The sequence below is a fragment of the Ambystoma mexicanum genome, chromosome 7p (assembly GCF_040938575.1).
Source record: "Ambystoma mexicanum isolate Mex_15411 chromosome 7p, UKY_AmexF1_1, whole genome shotgun sequence".
NCBI classification, from domain to species: Eukaryota; Metazoa; Chordata; class Amphibia; order Caudata; family Ambystomatidae; genus Ambystoma; species Ambystoma mexicanum.
In genome coordinates, this window is record NC_090939.1 from 862693976 (window position 1) to 862716131 (window position 22156).

At 46.8% G+C, this 22156-nt stretch overlaps 1 protein-coding gene across 2 annotated transcripts in view; it reads right to left on the reverse strand.

Annotated features, from left to right (window-relative positions):
• BIVM (basic, immunoglobulin-like variable motif containing) overlaps positions 1-22156 on the reverse strand; it is a 446759-nt gene that overhangs the window by 238253 nt on the left and 186350 nt on the right. Inside the window, exons 1-2 of one of the 2 annotated variants that reach the window (XM_069637056.1) lie at positions 16686-16759; positions 4728-4823 (exon numbers count right to left, since the gene is read on the reverse strand). In XM_069637056.1, the coding sequence (XP_069493157.1) occupies positions 4728-4823; positions 16686-16741 (152 nt within the window). In that variant the 5' untranslated portion in view covers positions 16742-16759. Of the gene's footprint in view, positions 1-4727; positions 4824-16685; positions 16760-22156 lie in introns of those variants that run through there. The other variant, XM_069637055.1, reaches the window with a different exon arrangement.

Below are 22156 nucleotides of genomic sequence, written 5' to 3' on the forward strand. Positions count from 1 at the left end.
TCGGAATCGCTTTCCTGCAGGAAACGCACCTGAACGCTCCAAAGCAGCGGCGCTGGCCCGGATCTGGAGAGGAACGACGATAGGCACCACGTTTTCTACATATGCCAGGGGTGTCCTTATATGGATAGCCCCCACCGTCCCTATACATCTAATCCACACGAAAGCAGACGACGAGGGAAGAATGGCCCTGATACATGGCACCATAGAAGGGAGGGAGGTCTGCCTGATCAACTCTTATGCCCCCAACCATGATGCCACAGTTTTTTTTCCGTTCCCTATACACTAGGATGGGTCCATACAGAGACTGTATCTTGATATGGGGGGGGGGAGACCGCAATTGCACCCTAGATCCCCGCATGGACAGGTCTGATAGCAAGCACTCCCGCCCCTCCCCGCCGGCTAAAATTCTGAAAGATCTGACACAACAGTACGCACTAGTAGACCTCTGGCGAGAGCATCACCCTGAAGCGAGAGGATACTCCTTTTACTCGCCCCCGCACGCAGTGTATACTAGAATAGACTACTTACTAGTGAGCGAAGAACACCAGGCCTCATTTGAAGACACACAATATCAGGCCAGAGTGCTGTCTGACCATTCCCCACTCACAGCCAACTGGACAGTGCTAGCGCCCCGACCTCCTGCACCCACGTGGAGGCTCAGGAGTGAGGCTCTACTGGATGGAGCCTTCAGCGAACAGATCCGCAGCTGCACGTTGGACTACTGGCAAATTAATGAGAACAGTGTCCAACACATCCGCACGGCATGGGAGGCGTACAAGGTAGTGATGAGGGGGGAGATGATAGCTGCCAAAGGGGGTGCTGAGAAATCCATATCGACCCTGCTAGGTCGAGACGAAGGCGAGCTGAGAGAACTCGAAGTCGAGTCCTCACCTGACCCTGCCCACATAAAGAAGACTCAGGACCTCAAACAGGCATGCTTAGTCCATTGGGAAAAACTGGGGAGACTTAGCTATGCAAAACACATAGAGAGGAAGCACGCCATGGGTGACAAACCGGGGAAACTACTAGAATGGCTTTATAAACGGGAAACCCCTAGGAGGCCCATTTGCCTCATACACAGACCTGACGGAACATCAACGCACATGCAGACCGAGATAAACTCGGTATTCACGAAATACTACCAGGCACTTTATGCCGAGCCCCCATCGACTGCCGACACTGATATCGAGGACGTTCTAGATATTATCAGACTGCCCACACTAGAACAGCAGTTTACCGAGGCCCTAGACGACCCCATTACCCCCGAAGAGGTGGTAGCCACTATCAGATCACTCCCCTCCGGTAAGACACCGGGCTCCGATGGACTCCCCGGGGAGTTTTATAAAACTTATGAAGACACATTAGCCCTCTTATTGGCCCAAGTTTATAAGGAAGCTTACGACGCAGGTACCCTACCGGAAACCATGCGCGAAGCTGTGATTATACCGCTCTTGAAACCGGGCAAAGAGGGGGACGACTGCAGCTCGTACAGGCCCCTGTCCATGCTAAACGTAGACAACAAGATCTTGACGGCACTGTTGGCCAGGAGGTTGAGAAGAGTAATCCCGCAGCTGATCCATCAGGATCAGACGGGATATGTACCCGGGCGTTCCATCACAGAGAATATACGCAGACTACACCACGTCATTCATAGCACTGAAGGCAGGTCAAGCAAATGCGCAGTGGCATCCCTAGACGCCACTGAGGCGTTTGATTCCGTCAGGTGGGACTGGCTTCACGCCACTATGGCCAAAATGGGAATAGGGCCAGCCTTCCGAAGATGGGTTAAGCTAATCTATACAGACCCCACAGCCAGAGTGCGCACTAATAGCACCTACTCTGAGAAATGGCATCTCCACAGAGGCACGAGGCAAGGCTGTCCCCTCTCCTCCATGCTATACATCATAGCTGCTGAGCCTATTGCAGCATACCTAAGACAAGAATACGAGGATGGGGGCATTGAGATAGACAGGGTAACCCACTTAGTCTCTATGTACGCTGACAATATGCTCCTTTACTTAAGTAACCCTGAACACTTACTGCCGTACATTCTCGAAACCTTAGTGGGGTTCCACAGAGTCACTGGCATTCAAATCAACCATGACAAATCCTGCCTCTTCCCCCTGGCGGCCCTGAGCGGGGTCTAAGTGGCGAGGCTCCCTAAACTGGCATTTAAGTGGGAGACATCCTCCTTCAGATACCTAGGTGTCTCTATCCACCGAGACCCCAAGACCGAACATGCTCTGAACACAGTAAAAGCCAGAGACAGTCTAGAAAAAGCAATGAACCTCTGGGGCAGGCTACCGCTCTCAGTGGCCGGTTGAGCGGGACTACTCAAAATGGTAGCACTCCCCCGTCTCCTACATTATTTCACAAACGTCCCATACTACATCCCGCAGCAATTCTTCAGAGAACTGAATAAGCTTTGCAGGAGTTTCCTATGGCAGGGGGGACGGCACAGAGTGGCAATGGAGGTAATGCAGAGGCCCTATGACAAGGGAGGCTTGAAAATCCCCAACTTCGAATTATACTACCTAGCAGGCCAATTAAAGAATGTGATCCAATGGATGGCAGACGAAACGACAACAGATACCCGACTCCTACAGCCGGCGGTCTCCCAAGGGCTCCTTAGAGACCTTCTCTGGGCCACACCAAAAACAAAGCAGAACCACCCATACCCAATCAACCTCGGGATCCAGATTCGGAAGCGAGCCTGCAGAGCCATGAATACAAAAGACCCTTACTCACCTCAGATTCCGCTGGCAGCCACAATGACCACCAGAACTGATGGCCCGACGATAATCAGGAACATATGGGAGCCCTATGGGATTGCCACCCTGGGCGACCTGGCGAACGAACAGGGCATCCTACCATTTGAGGAGTTGTATGAAACCACGGGACTACCTACAGGTCAGTTCGTGTTGCACTGAGCCGTAATAAGTGTCCTCAAAACTCGATGGCCTGAGGTTGACGACTTTGAAGCTGGGACAGAGGTTGTGGAAAACATGCTGAATGCGGCTGAGGGGGGACATGAAATCGCAAGGATTTACGAGTCGCTGCTCGACGGCACAACCAGACAAGACCTTCAGTGTAAAGGAAAATGGGAGCAGGAATTGGGCCTACAGTTCGAGGACAAAGAATGGCAAGTCATGATCCACTACCACAAGAAAGTGTCCAGAAACGCCCGATTACAACTTATACAATTCTACATGATTAATAGAGCCTACCTTACCCCAGAGGTCATCTCTAAATTTAAAGGTGCAGGAGTCACAGAATGCCCCAAATGCAGAGAACCCCGTGCTGGCATGACCCATATGTTCTGGGGTTGCCCGGCACTACAAACCTACTGGAAGCAAATAGAGACAAAAGTGATGGAAGCAGACATAACCTTGGACATACAGTCTCCAAAGGCGTGCATACTGGGCAAATACAAGAAAAACAAGAAGAACAGACCACTCAACAAGATGAAAGATCTGATGTACATTCTTGCCGAAAGGCGCATCGCAATGGAGTGGAAGAGCCCTAGGATTCCAAGCGTAACACAGTGGTGGGAGGACCTCCGTAAATGGTCCACTGCGGAAACAGGGGCCTGGGAGAATGCCCAGCGGGAACAGAAACAGGACATTAGTGAAGACCTTCAACAATGGGTGTCGCTGACGGTGACACTATTTCACCCCCGAGAGGAAATTTCCTCTAACGAAGAAGCAAGCAGTTCATAAGGGCTCTCCAATTAAGACGAACAATAGGGAACACGGGTTGGACCTGGGGAAGTGGGAGGGGGAGGGTTTCACGAATGTTATGTTGTTTTTTGTATGTTACGATAAAACAATAAAATAAATAAAAAGAAAAAAAAAATCAATGAGAGCTACGAAACAGGAGGCTGTGGGATCCTGAACTGTGATAAGTAATATGAAATGGAGCTTGGAAGAAAAACTCCAATGAGCAGCTATGTGGATGTGAAATTTGGAAGCCATTTTTAGTGGTCTTTTCCAGCATGGAAAAGTGGTCTATACCACAAAGGATTATGCTACAGTACTTTAAAATGGAACATTTTAATGCGGTTTGCAGCAGTGTTACGCAGTTAGACTAGTGGGGGATCACAGTTAATAATTTAGTTTGTGAGCCTTAAAGTTTGTATCCATTATTAATGGCCCTCACTTGGTTTAAACCTGTAAAATCGATTTGCTGCCAACTAACAGCCATCATTGCATGCAAATGAGTATAAAAGCTTACCTTTTGGTATTTGGATTCAGAAATATGATACAGCAGAGAGATGGGGTCTCGCTTACATTATGTGGGTTAACAGACTCTGGCCAACATGATTTTTGTCGTCACTCATCACAGACTATCTTCATGAGCCGGTACAGCTTTCTGAAATACTACCTATGTTAATATACATTTGTTGCAATACTATATGTAAAGGCACTATGCCATGGAAAAGTTGGCATTCCACTCACATTTATGTACTGGTATCATTTGTTAAATCATGTGCATTCCCTTTACCAGTTTAGGATGCACAAACAAGTATTTATTACATCCCTGATACAGTGTCCACATAACTTTTTATTGAACAATGAGCTTTGCACGTAATTATTTTTAAATGTACAAGGAAGGACAGAGTAACCTAGTGGTAAAGCAGAGAACGAAATGACAATTTGAAAAAGCATGATACCGGTATGACAACCGTTGAACTGTAATAAAGATTACAATAAAATACTGAGATTTACCTTCCTGCTCCTAATGTGCTATATAAGAAGTTCCAGCATGATATTAAAGAAGAGATGCCACATGAGGTCTTATACTGCGGGCGACTGACACAATACCTGAAAAAATAAAATAAAGCAATACCATTGTAAACAATGCAATAGCCAATGTTTTCAGTTCAAATCAAACCTTGTCCAGAATACACACATCAACAAAATGACAAAAGAGGGCCTTTTCATTGCACACTTAAAACACAAGCCAATGCTGCAATCTAAGCAAAATAATCTAGATTAACCAGTTTGTGATGAATTTGATGGGCTTTGACTTAAAAGAAGGGAGTATGGAGGCATTTATAACATGGGATTGTGTTAAAACAGTTGTGGATTTAAAGGTGGATGGTCATTTCAAGCAAATCAGATGAATGAAACTGAGGAGACAAAAGCAATGTTCCAGGCACAACATTCATAAATATACTTGACAACTTGGCCACTGGTTTAAAGGTAGTTCTCTGTAATAAGTCAAATGGTGATTGATGTTAAACCGAGTTATCTCAGGCAAGAGGTAAGGAAATCCGAAGGTATTCGGTACCTCAAAGAGCAGCACTTAGGCTAGATCAGTACTGCTCACGGTTTACAGAAATGACAATGCAGGGCTGAGGGGCTGGCACAAAAGCATGCTCCTTTGCAGGTGTTTGATCGGTTTGATGTCAGCAGAGCACACATTTAAGAGTTTTAAAACGTGCATTTTGGCAAAGTGGCATGAACAGCCAGTGGAGGATTGGCCGGCGGGGAGCTCTCACAATGCCATTTCCACTCCGGAGTCCTGATCAGGCAAAGAACCCAAAGAGGCCACTCAGATCTTCCTTGATTGGCCCCATGTGATTACATTTACAGAAGGGGTGAAAACACCAGACCCAAGTCAGGATGAAACCATAATAATCCTGGCATTTGTCTCTAACTCTAAAACTACCCTACAAGAGTTAATAGGGCCAAGAATAATTTCCTTACTTTCCCTAGACTTTCTAGGGAAAGAAACCGAAATAGTAAAAAAAAGTCTTTTGTTAGACCGCAAAGGCCAACCCTCAAAATCTAACCGTTCTTGTAAAATTATGAAAACTAGTTTGCAATTAACGCCATTGCAAACATTCATACAGTGTTTTCAGGAAGGGACTACTATTACCACAATCCCCACAACATTGAGACGAGAAGAGATGCAGAGTAATGCAGAGCGCAGGAATTCATAAGCACCGGCAGCACTCTAGTAGCAGCGTGCGCACACCTGTCCCCGGAACATTTAAATCACTGAAGCAAGTAATGCACGCAAGCTGCTGGCAGGAGCAAATTGTTCCTCTCTGTGTGTAGGAATGTCTGGAAGAAAGTCGGCGGAGCCAATCGGCTCGAAAAACCTGAAGGGAGAAGGCTGCTGGAAGCAGATGAAACGCTGTGAGAATTCCAGAAGGCAGTATAGGGCTCCTGGGCGCTAGCCGGCTTAGGAGAACATCGCTTTGCTCACCGCAATTCCTTGCGAAGCAGACGAGCGCAGCGGAAGCCTCGGGAAGCAGGAAAACAGTGGAGAATGGTTGCGAAGCACAAAACAGGAAACCGTCACCGGCGGACCACAGAAGAAATGAGAAACAAACCGGTGAGTCCATGAAGGGACAGAGGGAAAACTGGGGCGTATATGCGGCCACGCCAAACTGACATAATTATACATAGCAAAACCAAGAGAGAGAGAAAAGGAGCAGTTTACGAAACTGGAGAAAGACTGAAAGAGCAGTTTTCTAAGCAGAGAGATGTTTGTCAATGCATGTTGCAAGCGTATAAGAGAGACACTAAAGAGACGATATATAAGAAACCACGTATATTAGCCAATAAGGCTAAAAAGCGGAACCACCAAAAGGTGGGAGAGTGCACAGGAGCTCACATTTGAAAAGCCCTGGCAGGAGAGTACACCAGGAAGCTATACGTTTGTGCAATTGAGACAAGCCCTGGCAGGAGAGTATACCAGGCAGTTACAAGCACATTATTATAGAAAGCCAGTGCAGGAGAGTATACCAAGTAATTGTAAAAGTGTTAGTCCAGAAAGCATGGCAGGAGAGTACAGCAGTCAGCAGCAAATGTGTAAAAAAATCCTGGTAGGGAAATACACCAGGCAAGTTGGAAGTGAATGCCATACAAGAAATAGTCTGCAGGCTGTGTTGGTTTAAGAAAATGAGGAGCCCAAAACCTGACAGAAGAACATATTAGATATTGTAACTGCTAGATATTGGAACTGCATAAAAGTTAAAAGGACAAACACTTTTTGTTTCGTTGTACTTTATTTCAGCCAATAAAGTATCATACAACAAATAAATACATACATTAAAATTGAGTAACTTGACAGTAATAATATATACACAATCCAATAAGAAAGATTAAAAAGAAATTCTAGTAAAAACCAATGCGTACGTACTGGCCCCCTAAAATACATTGTAGGCACACAAATGCTATTGGAAACACCTGGTGTAAGAAATCAGAACAAGATTCACCACAATATTTTGACATTCACATTAATACATATTTCATCTTGTACTGGGCAAATAGTATTCAACGCGTGCTGTCAGTCTACTGGATAATGGCCTATATCCTTCTCCTCCATGCCCATAGCACAAAATTCCTTAAGCAGTGTGTTGCCAAAGGATTCTTAGCTGCCATGCACAGATGTAGTACATCACAGGCACTACTCATTCTATGTTGCTTAAAAAAGGGACTCTGGTACTTCTTCCTTATATCAACATACCTTGGGCACGAGAGAACAAAATGGGCCACACTTTTGTATTATGTTCGAGCAATGCGGTCAATCTGGCGGATTAGTCTCTTTCCACTTGTTATCAGACTTGCGAGAGGAACAATGCCCATGTGCAGTTTCATATAATGTGCCATCATTTGCTTAAGTTGCATTGCGTCCAGATATGTCTGAAACCCATGTGATTCCATTAACAGACAGTAGCTGGTTAAACTACTAGACAGCGCCATTTTGACTGAGGTTTTTCTTTCCTATCATGCCACATATACCGGTTTTATTTTAGCTTTGAAGGTCACTGGACTTGATTCTGGATTAAGCCAGAAATTGCTCCATCCTATAGCTAAAAGTTCACTTTTAATTGCCACAAACCAGGGCAGGTTTTGATACCCTTCTTGGGTCAATAGGTGTCTTAATACATTCCTGCATTTACCCAGGTTGGTATTAGCTCACACCCGGGCCCAAAAATATACCAGCTTTGCTCTACATATGAAACTAATATTATGCAGGTACATTTCTGTATAGGTTGAAAGATTTGGCGCGTTAACTGGCAATCCCAAAGTAGATTTAAAAAATGTCTGCTCTACAATCTGAAGTTTCCCAGTATTGTTCATGCCCCACATCTCGGCCCATATAGGGCTGCTTGCCTAGCTTGGCCTTTGTACGTTTCCAGGATGACACTCACTGCACCATCCCCATGTTCCATGGCAAATCTGGATATTGCACTGCTATATATAGCTAATGTAAATGTTGCACTGTCAATCTGGTCACCCAAGGTGCAGTCATCTTTTACTCTAACCCCCAGATAATTGTATCAGCATACTTGTTCACTCGGCCCATCTCTCAATTTCAGTTCAAGTTTAGGAGTTTTCTTGGAGCCAAGCCTCCTGAATGTCAGGGATTTCGTTTTCTGGGTATCAATAGCTAGGTCATTTTCATCACAGAATTTTTCAAAAATCTTCAACTGGATACGCAGACCCACAGGTGTCAGGGAGAGCGCGACAGCATTGTCGGCAAAAATAAGAATTGGAACTTTCTCAGCTTCCAAGGTAGGTGCCCCACTGATGAATAGGCAGAACAAAGTAGGGGCTAAGAAACATCTCTATCTGAAAAGGTAGGTGCATCAGTCGGCCTAGACAGTAGTTTAGCAATAACCCCATTGATGAACAGGCAGAACAAACTAGGGGCTAAAACACATCCCTGTCTGACTCCTATTTCAATGTTCACCCTAGCAGTTGTGCGGCCATCTAGAGTGTGCCTTATGACAGCTCTATTACCTGTGTACAGTATCTGCACAGCCTTCAAGATTGTGGCAGGTATGCCCAAATCACTTAATACACTCCATAGTTGTACTCTCGGAACACTGTCAAAAGCTGTCCTAAAGTCGACAAAGGTTGCCAAGACATTCATATTCCTTAGGGTCACATACTTCTCGGTTGTCAGACGTAATCTCTTAGGGTCACATACTTCTCTGTTGTCAGACGTGATCTCAAACATTGATCTATAGTACTGGTGTTTTGATGGAATCCAGCCTGCAGGTGATTAATTGCCCCCAACTCCCGTGTCCATGCCTCTAGATTGACCAAGACGCTGTTGTAAACGTTTTATCCCTGTATCAAGAAGAGAGATGGGTCTATAGTTGGTAGGTGATGTTCTATCCCACTTTTGAATATCGGGACCAGCACACCTGGGGCCAAGAGGCTCGTACTTTATTTTCCACTAGTACCGTCTTGAATACATTCACAAAATATGGCACCCATATCTCCATCTCATTGCAATACAAATCTACAGGAACCATGTCCGGCCCTGGGGCCTCGCTGGGTTTTTGAGAGTGGATCGCTCCCTTGACCTCTTCCAGGGTGAAGGTCAGGTGATCATCTTCCCTTAGGGATTTGTTCATCTGCAGTGTGTTCCACTCCCTTAAGAAGGGTGATCTCGTTTCCTTATACAGATTCTCAAAATGTGAAATCCACATCTCTTCATAGATGCCATCTTTTTTTCCAATTTGTTTTCATTAAGCATTTTTTTATCCAACAAGTCATTCGCATTACATTGTTACTGTCTATTGGAACATTAATAGCCACTTTCCCTTCACTCCCCCCTGCCCCTTGAGACGAGATGAGTAGAGCTAAGCGTAAATATGAGTCGGGTAGCAAGTGTTTCAATTAGATAATCTGTTTATGTTGGGGTGGTACCTTTTTAGTAGATGTCCAGGAAGGGTGCCCATTCTAGTTCTCTGCTGGGTGATATCTCGTGGAGCGCTGCTGTGTTGTTCTTCATTTCGTATATTTCTCTGGCTTTTCGCGCCCAGTCTGCCTCTGTCGGGAGTGTTGGCGATTTCCAGGCTATGGTGATGCAGACCCTGGCCGCTAGCAGTAGGAAGGGTGGCATGTGGGGGAGTCTCACCCACCAATCTTCCTGTTCTCCCAGACCGAATAGGACCAGCCGGGGGTCGCTTTCCCTTTCTACCCTGTCCATTCTTTTAATCCATGCTATTCTTGGATTCTTGGGCAGGCCCACCACATATGCCAGTAGTCTGCTTGGGTCCTACATTTTCTTCAGCATTGGGGGCTGGTTTGATGGTATATTTTGGCTAGGCGTGTTGGGTCGTAGTACCACCCTTGTAGCAATTTTAGGCCGTGTAACTTGTATGGAGCAGAGATGGAGGTTTTGTGGGCTGATTTTCACATCTGTTTCCATAGGAGGTCAGTCATTTTGGGGCTCAGATCCTTTCCCCATCTTTTTTTTATGAGCCATATCGCTTTTTTGGTGGTTGTCAAGGAGAGTCTTGTATAGCACCGAGACGAGACCTTTGGTGGAGGTGGCTTCACTGCGTATTTTTTCAAGGGGTGTTAGTTCTCTTTGTAGCCTGTGCTTCCATTTTGGAGCAGTCAGGACTCCCTTTCATTGTAGGAACAGAAAAAGGTTCAAGGGGTTTTAGCTGTAGGCTCGTTTCCATTTCTTGGTGTGTTATGCATTTATCTCATTTTATCATTTGCCCTACTCTTTCCAGGCCTGCCTCAAACCATTTTTGGAAGCGTTGGGGTTCCCGGATCTCATTTCTAATGAGGGAGCGGGGGTCCCAAATGTGGCTCATTGGCGAGGGCCATGTTGTATGTCCTTTCATTTCATCTGTAGTAGGGATCCCATTGCCTGGTGGTTGAGGGCTTTCACTGGGAATGAGAATTTTGGGGCCCAGAGCCATTCCCCAAGCGTTACGGGTCTCAGGAGGTGTTTTTTTATTGCTACCCATTGTTTTTGTTTGTCACCTCTCCGTGTGGTATCAGGGCTCTGATTTGGGAGGCGCAGTTGTACGTATAGCAGTCTGGGAACCCCATTCTGCCTTCCTCCTTGCACTTCGTCAGAGTTGTGTATGCTATTCGCTGTCTCTTCCCCTGCCACAATAATTTTAGGAGCTTGGTTTTAAGTTCGGAGAAGTGCTTTCCTGGGATCTCAAACAGGAGCATCTGGTACTGGTACAATACTTTTGGGAGGATTACCATTTTAATTACGTTGAAGCGGCCTAGCCATGATATCGTTAATTTTTCCCATCTCTCCAAGTCTTTTGTAAGGTCCGACAGTAGTGTAGTGGGGTGAGGTTTGCTTTGTAAAGGTCCCTTGTTTTCTTTGTGATGTTGATGCCCAGATATTTAAATTTGTGTGGCACTGTTGGTATTCCCTCTCTATTTTGATTTGCTGCTTCGGGGTCATCTGGTTTGTTGTAGGGGAAGAGCGTGGTTTTCTTCTTGTTCACTTTTAGTCCCGTCCTTGTATGGTTTTGAGGACAATGGGCGAACATTGCCAGCTTATATTCCTCGTTTCCCACCGCAATCCCTTCTATTGCCTTCTCTTTTCTGATTGTGTTTCCCAGTTGTTCTATTGATAGGGCGTATAAGAGGGGAGAAAGGGGGCTCCCCCTGTCTGGTTCCTCTAGATAAGTAGAATTCTTGTGATAGTGTACCATTTACCACCACCTTGCCTTTGGGTATTTTGTAGATCGCTTGGATTCCTTTTATGAATCGTTCTTTGTAGCCCATATTTTTGAGTATGGCCCAGAGTCCAGGCTTAATAGTGCTTGGTTCCCTTCAGTGCCCCCAGTGTGTTCCATGATATCTAGTGTTTTACGCATGGCATCTGCCCCTTGTCTGCCTTTTATGAATCACACCTGATCGGGGGGGGATTATGCCGGGCATGATGTCTTCCATTCGTGTGGCTAGGAGTCTTGTGTATATCTTTGTATCCGTGTTCAGCAATGATATCGGCCGGTATGACTTTCAGCTTGTTGGGTCTTTTCCGGTTTTAGGGATGATTACTATATGGGCTATTGTGAACGATGGTGGTGCCTGGCCCGTCTCTTGTATGTGGTTAAATAGTTTGGCCATGTGGGGGGCAAGAGTGTCTGCGAAATGTTTGTAGAAGTTCATCGTATAACCGTCTTCCCGTGGAGCCCCTCACACAGGGAGTCTCTTTATTGCAGCTATTATTTCTTCGGGGGGATATGGGGCCTTCTACGATTGCCTATTCTGTCTTGGACAGGTGCGCTAGGTTTGCCTTCATAATGTAGTCTTGCATTTCTGTATCCGCCCCAGAGCCCTCTGCTTTAACTTATTGTAAATGTTTGCGAATTGGCTGGCTATTTCTTTTGGTGCTGTGGCATAGTTCCCTTCTTGCGTTTTAATCTTGTCAACCCATCTTTCTACCCTTTGGGTTTTCAGTCTAGTGGCTAGCATTTTGTCAGACTAATCACCTTTTTTGTAGAACCTTTGTTTTAGGAATTTGGTGTCTCCGATCCCAAGTTTATTTAAATTCTTCCCTCTTTTGTTTGAGTGTGTCCTGGTGTTCCTTTCGATACGTTCCTTGTGCATGTAATCTGTGTTCCAGGTTAGTTATTTCTTTACTTAGCTTCTCCTCCTGGAGCCTCCGTTCCCTTTTTTTCCTGGCTCCCTCTCCCATCAACAACCCCCTCCACGTGGCTTTCCCTGCTTCCCATAGCGTATTGGTTCCCACTTCTCTGTTGTCATTTATTTGGAAGTACTCCTCGATTCCTGCCCCAAGTTCTTGATCGAATAGCTTGTCCCACCACAGGTATTCGTTACAACGCCATCTCGTGTCCTGACGTCCCCATCCCTCCATATCTAGTTAGGCGATCACCATATCGTGATCAGACCCGGCGACTGGCCTAATGGTGCTTCCCCTTATCATCGAGTGGAGGTCTTTTTTGTAAGTAGATAGTCTATTCTTGTGAATGTGTCATGGACGCTGTACTTTAAGGTGTACCCATTCTTTTCTGGGTTTTGAGATCTCCATATGTCTAGTAGGCCTCTGTCACTTAAATGTTTCCTGAAACTGTTCCCTATTGTGTTTGGGGGTCCCTTAGGTTCATTTTGTGTGGTTTGCCTGTCTTGTCCATGTGTTGAAATCCCCTCCTATAATTGTGGGTCCCTTGCTTTTGTTCATGATGGTCGTTAGAGCCTCCTCGTAAAAGGGCCCTTGTCACTGGTTGGGGGTGTATACTCCAGCTAGCGTGATGTGGGCGTTTTCCCATTCCCCCTGAACCAGTATGAGCCTGCCCTCCCACCCAATCAGTGCCTGGGTTTCTTCATTTAATATTTTGATCCTCTTGTGTAAAATTATTCCTACTTCCCCTCTTTTGTGGTTTGCGGAGGCCCAGTATGTTTGGCCCACTACTTTCCCTCTTAGGGTCTTCTCTTCCCCTGCTTTAAGCCTGGTATCCTGGATGAATAAGATGTCAAGTGAGGCGCTATCAAATTCCTTTATAATTAATGACCTCTTCGTTAGGGAGTTAAGTCCCTTAACATTAAGTGTGCCTACCTTCAGTGTGAAGGTTCCTGGTCCTGATTGGTCCCGTCTTATGCTTTTGTTTTTGTGCTGCCCTCGCCTGTCTCTCTCCCCCCCATTGCAACTGTGAACATAATTACACCAACTAGTTGTGACCACGGTTTACTCCGTAGTGTAATGTCTTTGAGGTTGAGACGCCCTCTTAGAACTGAGGGCCACTAAGTTTAGGGCTCACCCCCCACCCCGCACCCCTCACCCCTCATCAGGGAAGCCTTAATGTGGTTACTTGTATTTCATTCCGTAGTTTGCAAGGCTTCTTTTGATTTTCTGACCAGAATCGTGTTGCTCCGGTCAGGGAGGCTATGAGGCTGTGAGGCTGGTGGAGATCCCAGTTTTACGTATTTTCTTCCCACCTTACTTCTTTTTCACCTTTGGGGCTCTGTTTCGATCTTGTCTGATCTAGGTGCATGGGCTCCTTGGTGCGTGGGCTCCTTGGGGGCCCTTTGGGGCTCTGGAGTCCGTGCTTTCCGTTAAATGTTTCAATAACTGGTTAGCTTCTACCTGCGTGGTTACTCTAATCTTCCCCTTTGACTTCAAATGTCATTGCGAAGGGATAGTTCCATCTATATAGGATACCCCGCTCAGTGAGCCGCATGGCAAGGGGCCTGCATCCCTGTCTGCGATTCAGTGTAAAGTTTGACAGGTCTTGATATATTTTAATTTTAGAGCCTTTGTACTCAATGTTTTGTATTTGTTTAGCTCTGAGGAGGACCTCCGATTTTTCTCTATAGCACAGACATTTTACAATTATTGAGCGTGGTCCTCCTGCAAATGCCCTACCTCCTCGGTGTGCTCTTTCTATTTGCACCACTTTGCCTCCTTCCGCCTTAAATATTTGGTTAATTATGTCTTGTATTTTCATTTCAATCTGGGCTGGAGTTTCTCCGTCTGATACCTCTAGTCAGATTACTCGATGTTTGATCTTCTTTCTCCGTTCTCTATGTCGTCCATCTTGAGGGTGAGTTCTTCTTCTCTGAGTTCTATATCTGTCATTCGTGCATTGAGTTTCATTTCCATCATCTCTGTGTTGACTTGGTTGTTTTCAAAGTTTTCTACTTTCTCCTCTATTGTGGCAACCTTCCCCCTAAATTCCGATATGGAGGACTGTATATCCGAGCGTAAAGCCATTATTTCAGCCATCAGGCCCGCTATGTCATCTCTGGTGGTGGCGACGGCACTCATTGTGAGGGGTGGCTGGGGAGAGGACCGTGTTTCGGTTGTCTCTTCCCTTCTGTATTGTTTCGTGGGGATGGGCGGGGGCATGTTGTGCAAATCTTTCACCCTTGTGAGGGTGGTGGTGGTGGTGTCAGGGGGTGTCGTTGTTCTCCACTGGGATTTGCTCCTCTTTGGGATTTTCCTTTTATTTGCACCGTGCTTCTCCGGTCGTGGTGTAGGGGAGGACTGGTCCAAAACGACCCCCCTCGCCTGCACTTTCTCCCCAGGTGAGGACTGTGGCTCTCTTGGGCGTCTCCTCGTGCCACCCGGGCCCAGGTGGTAGAGGGCACGCCCACTGGAGACATTGCCCGCACGTATTAATTGCCCGCACATATCGAATGCCCACATCTATTGATCACAACACAAATTTAGTTGGGCCCAAAAACCATTCTCTGCCCAGTAAAGATGGTGTGAGCTCAGCGCGCTGTAGCGCGGCCCCCACCCTTGGAGAACATCCCTGTTGCCGCAGCACCCTGGTAGATCCGCTGCGAGCCCGTTCCCACGAGCCAGAAGGACATGAGCCAGTGTAATGCTCTAACATTGTAACAGTCACTTTCCGTAGTGTATCGTATCATCGCTCCCAGCATGACCCGGCCAGCAGGCTTAGGCAAGATAAAATGAACAGTAAAATGGTCGTCACAGGCCTGACAATCCTCATATATTTATGTTTAAACTACTTGCAAAGGATGCTTTCCTCTCATAAAATCCCTTATATTATAAAAGCCTGTAAGATGTATAATTAAAAAGAGATCATGCCCCCATGATATAAGCAACAATGAACATACACCATTGCAGTTGGATGCTAATAATAAAAGAACGCACCAAGAGTCTATTTGTTACACGTATTACTGAGATACTTACACCCCATGGGCTCGCGCCATAACTAAAGCTAATGCTGCTAGAGTACACGAGAAAGCGGATGCAACTATACTATGAACTCATTAAAGAATGCGCAAGAGTACACGTATCATGTGTGAATGTCTGAGCCCCTCATATGCAACCACCGTCACGGACGGTGGCGGGTCGTTTTCTATGTACTCCACTGATCCAACCACTACCTCATTTACCGCGAATGTATATGCATGTAACTAAAACACTGTAGCTGCTAGAGTGTAATGTACAAATATGATGCTCGATCTGGGTATAATCGAAACGCACCCAGCAAAGGTTAAAAGCATGTTTTTGACGTGATTCTAAATAAGTATTATAGAAAGTGTTCAAATGTTTGCGATGTCTTTACTTGTATTCAGCAACACACGAGGGAGATACCTTTGTGAAATACTTGCAAGGCCATTCCCCCTCCCACCCTGTGAAGGCTGCCAAAGGCATGAGAGCAGAGACCGCGCCGCGCTGCTTTACCTCCCCCAAACCAGACTGGAGCCGCTTCAAAGATTTGTAACCCCCTCTGTAGCACCCAAGGCCACCACCCGCCACCTGCATTATTTACAGCATAGCAGTAAACCTCACAACCCACCAGACCACCTCAGACTTACGGCCCTGTGCAATAAAGACACCCCACACTTTGACAACACACAGCGGAACATCCATAACAACTTCTAACAAGGCAGAAAGACATGTACCGCCCGTGCCAGGCCCTGAAGCTTAGCCCCTCGACCTATGGCCCCGGTCAACAGGACACTGGTAACCATGCCCTGACGTATTGCCTCCAGTCCCCTCACAAGGTGCATTCCTCCTGTGTTGCATTAACCTGTTGCATAACCTATTGTAAGATTTACTGAAGAAGATAACACTAAAACTGCTTGAATGACTGCGGTGTGCATGGAATAGGGCTAATAAGTCAGGAAGAGACATTCATCTCTGCCACTGGCCACGATGGCCCCACAACACCGCCTGGATGAACTCCGCCACCCGGCCAGGCCCAGCCCAACCCACGAGGCTGCCCAATGACGTCTTCCAGCCAAAGCCAACCACATCACAGCAGCACCTATAGTTAGTCGTCGCCACCCAATCCCCATGAATTTGTGCCCCCTATAGTATGTAGGTTTTGATGACGTTTTTTGTAAATATATACGCCTGTCTTTGCTATTGTCAGACAGAGTGCTCTCGGAGTTTGCAGAGTTCTTTGCATGCCCAATTCTGATTGATAAACTCCCATTTACGCTCACCCGCACTCTGTCTTGGCCTTATTCCCATTTTGGGAGAGTCCTTCATTGTCTCTCATTGCGGGGAGGATCGTGCTGTTTGGGGACGCTTGCCTTCAGTGGTGACCCCGATAGCGTGATTTTTTCTTCCTAAACTCCTTATAACCGTCCCCGTTTGGCACGAGAATCTCCGGTCGAGAAGGGATACGCACGGTGAGCCGGCTCCGGGAGGCTGCCCGCCAACGGCGACCGGCACACTAAGAAGTGCGCACTCAATGAGAGAGGGTACGGGATCCCGATTGGAAAAAAATCCCCTTTGAGTGCCGCTCGCCGGAGCCAGGGGCTGACCGTTGAGTTACCGGTGACACTGCCTGGACGGACCCAGTTTCGGAGACTATCGGTTCAAGACGGGCACGTGAGTACTGAGTGTGAGCGATTGTAAAGGGAGTGGGGAGAGAAGGGTAGGACAGGGAACGTGAAGGGGGTACGAAGATATACTAAGGATTACTCTAAAATTTCCTTTCTTTTTCTTTGCATATGGCCATTAGGATTATGAGGTGAAAAAAGAGATAGAAGTGACGGGAACCTAGCTCCGAAAGGGGGTGGAAGGCGGCGCCGCATAGTGCTATATTGACTAGTGCTGGGAATATATGACGAAGTGAAATACAAGATAAAAGTGTTCAGCAAAAGGGGGCACTGAGAATATATTAGTGATCGCTACTACTTCTTTTTCTTTTTCTTTAGGGGTAGGGGGAGAATAACAACGGAATTAGCACAAACTTGGGAGAAAAATAAGAGAACAAGGGTCCTACTAGGGGGGGGAGAGAAGGTTAAAACCTATAAATATATGCACATGTGCTGAGCAAGATAGACAGGGACAGCCGGCTAGGGAGGAAAGGGAGGGCAGCGTGACTGGTGTACGGAGTGTTACCAAGAGGTGTGTGCACCTCGTATGTGTTAAGGGATAACTTTGTCATTGCGAATGTGTAAAACGGCTATGAACGTGTAATTGTCAAATGGTCATGGTAAGTGTGACCGGATAAAAATTCTTTTTGAAGCAACGCTGAGAAAGTGACGTGAGTGGGTACCCTTTGATTTCCGGGTTGATAGTGTCAAAATAAACGATGGATTGCTCTTGTATGTGTCCCCCGAAGAGAACAAAGTAGAAATTGTGTACAGACAGTTTTTGTATCGAACAATTAAGGGAGGGAGAGCCCAAGCGAGCATAACACTGGAAGTGGAGTAGAATACAAAAAGTAATATCTATACTATAGGAGATGGGCTACCCCAGATATGGCCAGAGGGAGGGTCATTTGACAAAAGCGTTCTAGATATGGTGATGACATGCATTTTCTTGAAGTACCGAGGGAAACAGCTGCAGAATAGGAGGGAAATATTAGATCTTTGGCGGTTATTTGAAGAGGTGCCACCGCCTAAAGCGCCAGCACCAAATCCTGATCTCCCATCTACTACAGACAATCCACTGGTATTACAGAAAGATATCAAAGAATTGCCAGGTGTCACACCACCAGTGGAGGTAATAAGTTTATACCCGATATTAAAGAAACCTGTACCCGCAGAAGGATACAGTGACCCAACGTATGTACCTCCCCCGACAACTACCACACCCCACCGGCCCACTGCACCCCCACCTTATGAAAGTACAAGGGAGCGAGGCAAGGCGGGTACACATAGGGTAGACATAGAGAAGCTCACAGATGATTTAGAATCAAGACTGACGATAGCAAAGGATGAGCTCTCTAGGATAAAAGACATATGTGAACGGACAGCACTAGATGCGCCTAGATCAGGGCGCACGTCCAGAGCGCTAGGTGAAAATAGAAAGCCCGAAGAGGGGTGGAAAAAAGGCGAGATTTTGTTCAGAATTGAGGAAGAGCCAACGCGAATAATAGAAGTAGGACCCGGAGAGGGAGATAGTGCAAGCGAAGAAAGGCGGGGGGGAATTAGAGAGGAGTTGTTGTGTGACATAAGGGACGAGGTAGAAGAAAATGACAGGTTGAGTATGGCGATAGGAGGGGGAAGCGAAGGAGGGGAAGGTACGTGTTCGCTGAGAACCCTGGATGATGAGTGGACGGGGCGACTAAGGAACAGAGTGGGAAAAATGGCATCACTAGGGACATCAACAGATCAACAGGGTCCGGACGGAACGACAAAAGGAAGGCTACAGCTCCCATTGATACACAGGGGAGGAGGGAGGCCTAACTATATCCCATGGGCACAGATGGATAAGGCCAATTTATTGAAGTTATTGCCCCCGTTGTCAGGAGGGGCAAGCAAGTGGATATACGCCTTTGAGAAACATACTGCCGGGGTACCCCTAGCCATAGGAGATGTGAAAAGTCTACTGGTATCAGCGGTAGGTGACCAGGCCGAGAGGGTATGGGTTAAAGCCGGATTCCCGGGAGTAACGTTAGACTGCGACCGCCATGATGGGGCATCATTTAACACGGTGCGTGCCAGGGTGTGGGATGCCTTACGCGAAACATTCCCAGACACACCGGACTTGCAGTCAGTGATGCAGTGTACAATGAATGACGGGGAAGAGGCTATGGATTACATTTTTCGGGTCCAAGAGATGTGGAGAGCAGAAACGGGCACGCCCTGGTATCAATCGACATCTTTATTTTACTTCATTATAAAAAGAGGGCTCCCAAAGGAAGTACAGAAGGCGCTTGACAAGATAGCAGGTATTGAAGCAAAGGGATGGCCAGAAATTCAAAGCATAATAGTACACCATTGTAAAAGAATAAAGGAGAGGGAGAAGGAGGTGGCGCAGAAAAGATTGGCAGACGAGGCGAAGTTAGTACAGTCAAAGTTAGTGAAGATTGCAGCAGCAGTAGCCGCGCTCCCACACAGTAGGGAGGGAGATGAGGAAGAGGAGGGGCTGATAGCAATACAAGGAAGGATGGCAACTAATTGGGCGGGAACAGGACAGCGGCAGTGGGACGAGCAGGAGCAGGGTGGAGGTCTGCAGTGGCAAGAGAGGACCCCTCGAGGGGGACGAGGTGGGTACAGGAGCAGAAGAGGAGGTGGACCACAGGGGTACGGAGGAATGGGAGGAAGTGGATGGCAGGGTCCCCGGGGCCCCCAGGGGAGTTGCTGGAACTGTGGGCGATGGGGACATTACTCCAGGGAGTGCAGAAGTAGACAAAACAACGGGTTCCAGGAGGTGGAACAGTATGGCCATCCCCATCCGGGAAGCCCATATGGCCTTCCGATGGGACAGCAGCAACTGAGAGACCCAAGCCAGGGTAACACGAGCCAGCAACAGGGACCCCAATACAGAACACAGAACCACCCACAAAACATGCCTAACAACGACAGCATGCAATATACACCAAGCAACCCTTTCGCGACAGCAGCTAACGGGGCCCCCGCACCAGCACCCTATAACGGCATGTCAGTGGTCTCAGGTAACGTATTTAATGAAGGGGGGGCCATGAGACACCCCGCATAGGACAGCCCACAGAGAACACTTGCGTGTCCAGTTCTATCTACCACCCACAGTGCAGCAGAGGAACCATTGGTGGGGGCGCAGATAGGAGACAGGCAATTTATATTCATGGTTGATTCGGGAGCGGAGAAATCATGTGTCAGAGAGGGCCGATTCCCGTTATCTAACAGGAAGTTAGAGACGCAGGGGTTCTCTGGGGCTGTAATTGAAGTTCCTTACACAGAAGCTTTGGATGTCACCATAGGGGGCAAAACCGTAAAAGCACCCTTACTGTATTATGAACAGTCCCCGATAAATTTGCTGGGGAGGGATCTTATGAGTAAACTTAACATGACCATATCATTTACCGAAGGAGGAAAAGTGTGTTCTACACCCGGGATATGTCCCTTGCGTGCAATGTTGGTAGTGCAAGCCTACACAACCACACAGGAGATACGAGGGCTGCCACAAAAGGAAGAGATGTTTATTGCAGGGCTAAAGACTTTGGCCCTCATAGTCCCAGAACTAAAAAACATGGATTGGAGGATTCCAGCAGAATTCCTCTTCCGCCCCATAGTGTGTCCGAATGCAACACCAGGATCAGTGGTGTCGTTGGACTTGCACGCTGTGCAGGTATCAACGAAACGGATCGCTGTGATTGGAATGGACAGAGAAGGATGTGAGTGGCGCACCGTACTGTGTACAAACGCCAACCTTGCCCTACGCGAGGTAACAGATGAGGATCTCTTTTCAGACACAGAAGTAGATGGTGAGATAGTAATAGAAATAGCGATGCCCTGTGACATTTTGATCCAAGCCAGAGAGATCCCCGTCCAATTGATGGCAGTGGTAGGAACACCACCGTCGTTTTTTGATGACGACATGAGGCTAGTACCAAACAATTTATGGACAACAGGCCCACATGATGTGGGACTGTTGCATGGAGTACAACCTGTGAGAATTAACCTAAAACAAGGAGCTATCTTACCAAGAGTTAAACAGTATCCATTGTCCCGTGAAGCTGAAGAAGGGATAAAAGAGACGATAAATGCACTACTAGCACAAGGAATAATAGTGCCTTCAAACTCCGCATGTAACACATGTATTTATCCAATCAAAAAAGCAAAGGGGGGATCTTGGCGGATGATACAGGATTTACGCCCCCTCAATGATGTAATACAAAAAGAGTTCCCTCTAGTCCCGAACCCTGCATCCATACTATGCAGTATCCCAAAAACAGCATCACATTTTACAGTGGTGGACTTGAAAAACGCATTTTTCTCAATACCTCTGGCTGAAGAGAGCAGATACCTTACAGCGTTCACACTGGGGGGAAAAAGATATGAACACTGTAGACTGCCACAGGGATACTGTGAGAGCCCGAGCATATTCAATCGCATATTGCATGAAGACTTGGGGAACCTATCAGTAGAGAGTACGATTATTCAGTATGTGGACGATTTATTGGTGTGTGCACAAGACAAAGAAACGTGTAGAAAAGATTCAACAACGCTCCTGACTTTACTGGCCAACAAAGGATACAAAGTAGACAAGGAGAAGCTACAGTATTGTCTGCCTGAGGTCCTATACCTGGGACAGCTCATATTGAAAGATGGAAAAAGAATAATTCCCGACAGGGTAGAGGCAATAAGATCGGTAGGAGAACCCACAACAGTAAAAGATATGCAGAAATTTTTGGGGATGTGCAATTATTGCCGAGCATGGATATTAGATTATGCAGCATACACCAGGCCCCTCCTACAAGCACTCAAAGAAGCACAACAGGAGAATGTAAAAATAAAGTGGTCAGAAGAAACGCGCACATCGTTCAAAACACTGAAAGAACTAATTTCAAGCGCTCCAGTACTAGCAAACCCTGATTATGGACACGAATTTTACCTATTTTCCCATTGCAAAGGAACACTTATGACAGCGGTGCTAACACAAAAGACATCCTTGGGACACAAGCCCCTGGCTTACTATAGTGGTACTTTAGATGCTGTAATGCAGGGTCATTTCGCGTGCGAACAATCGCTCGCAG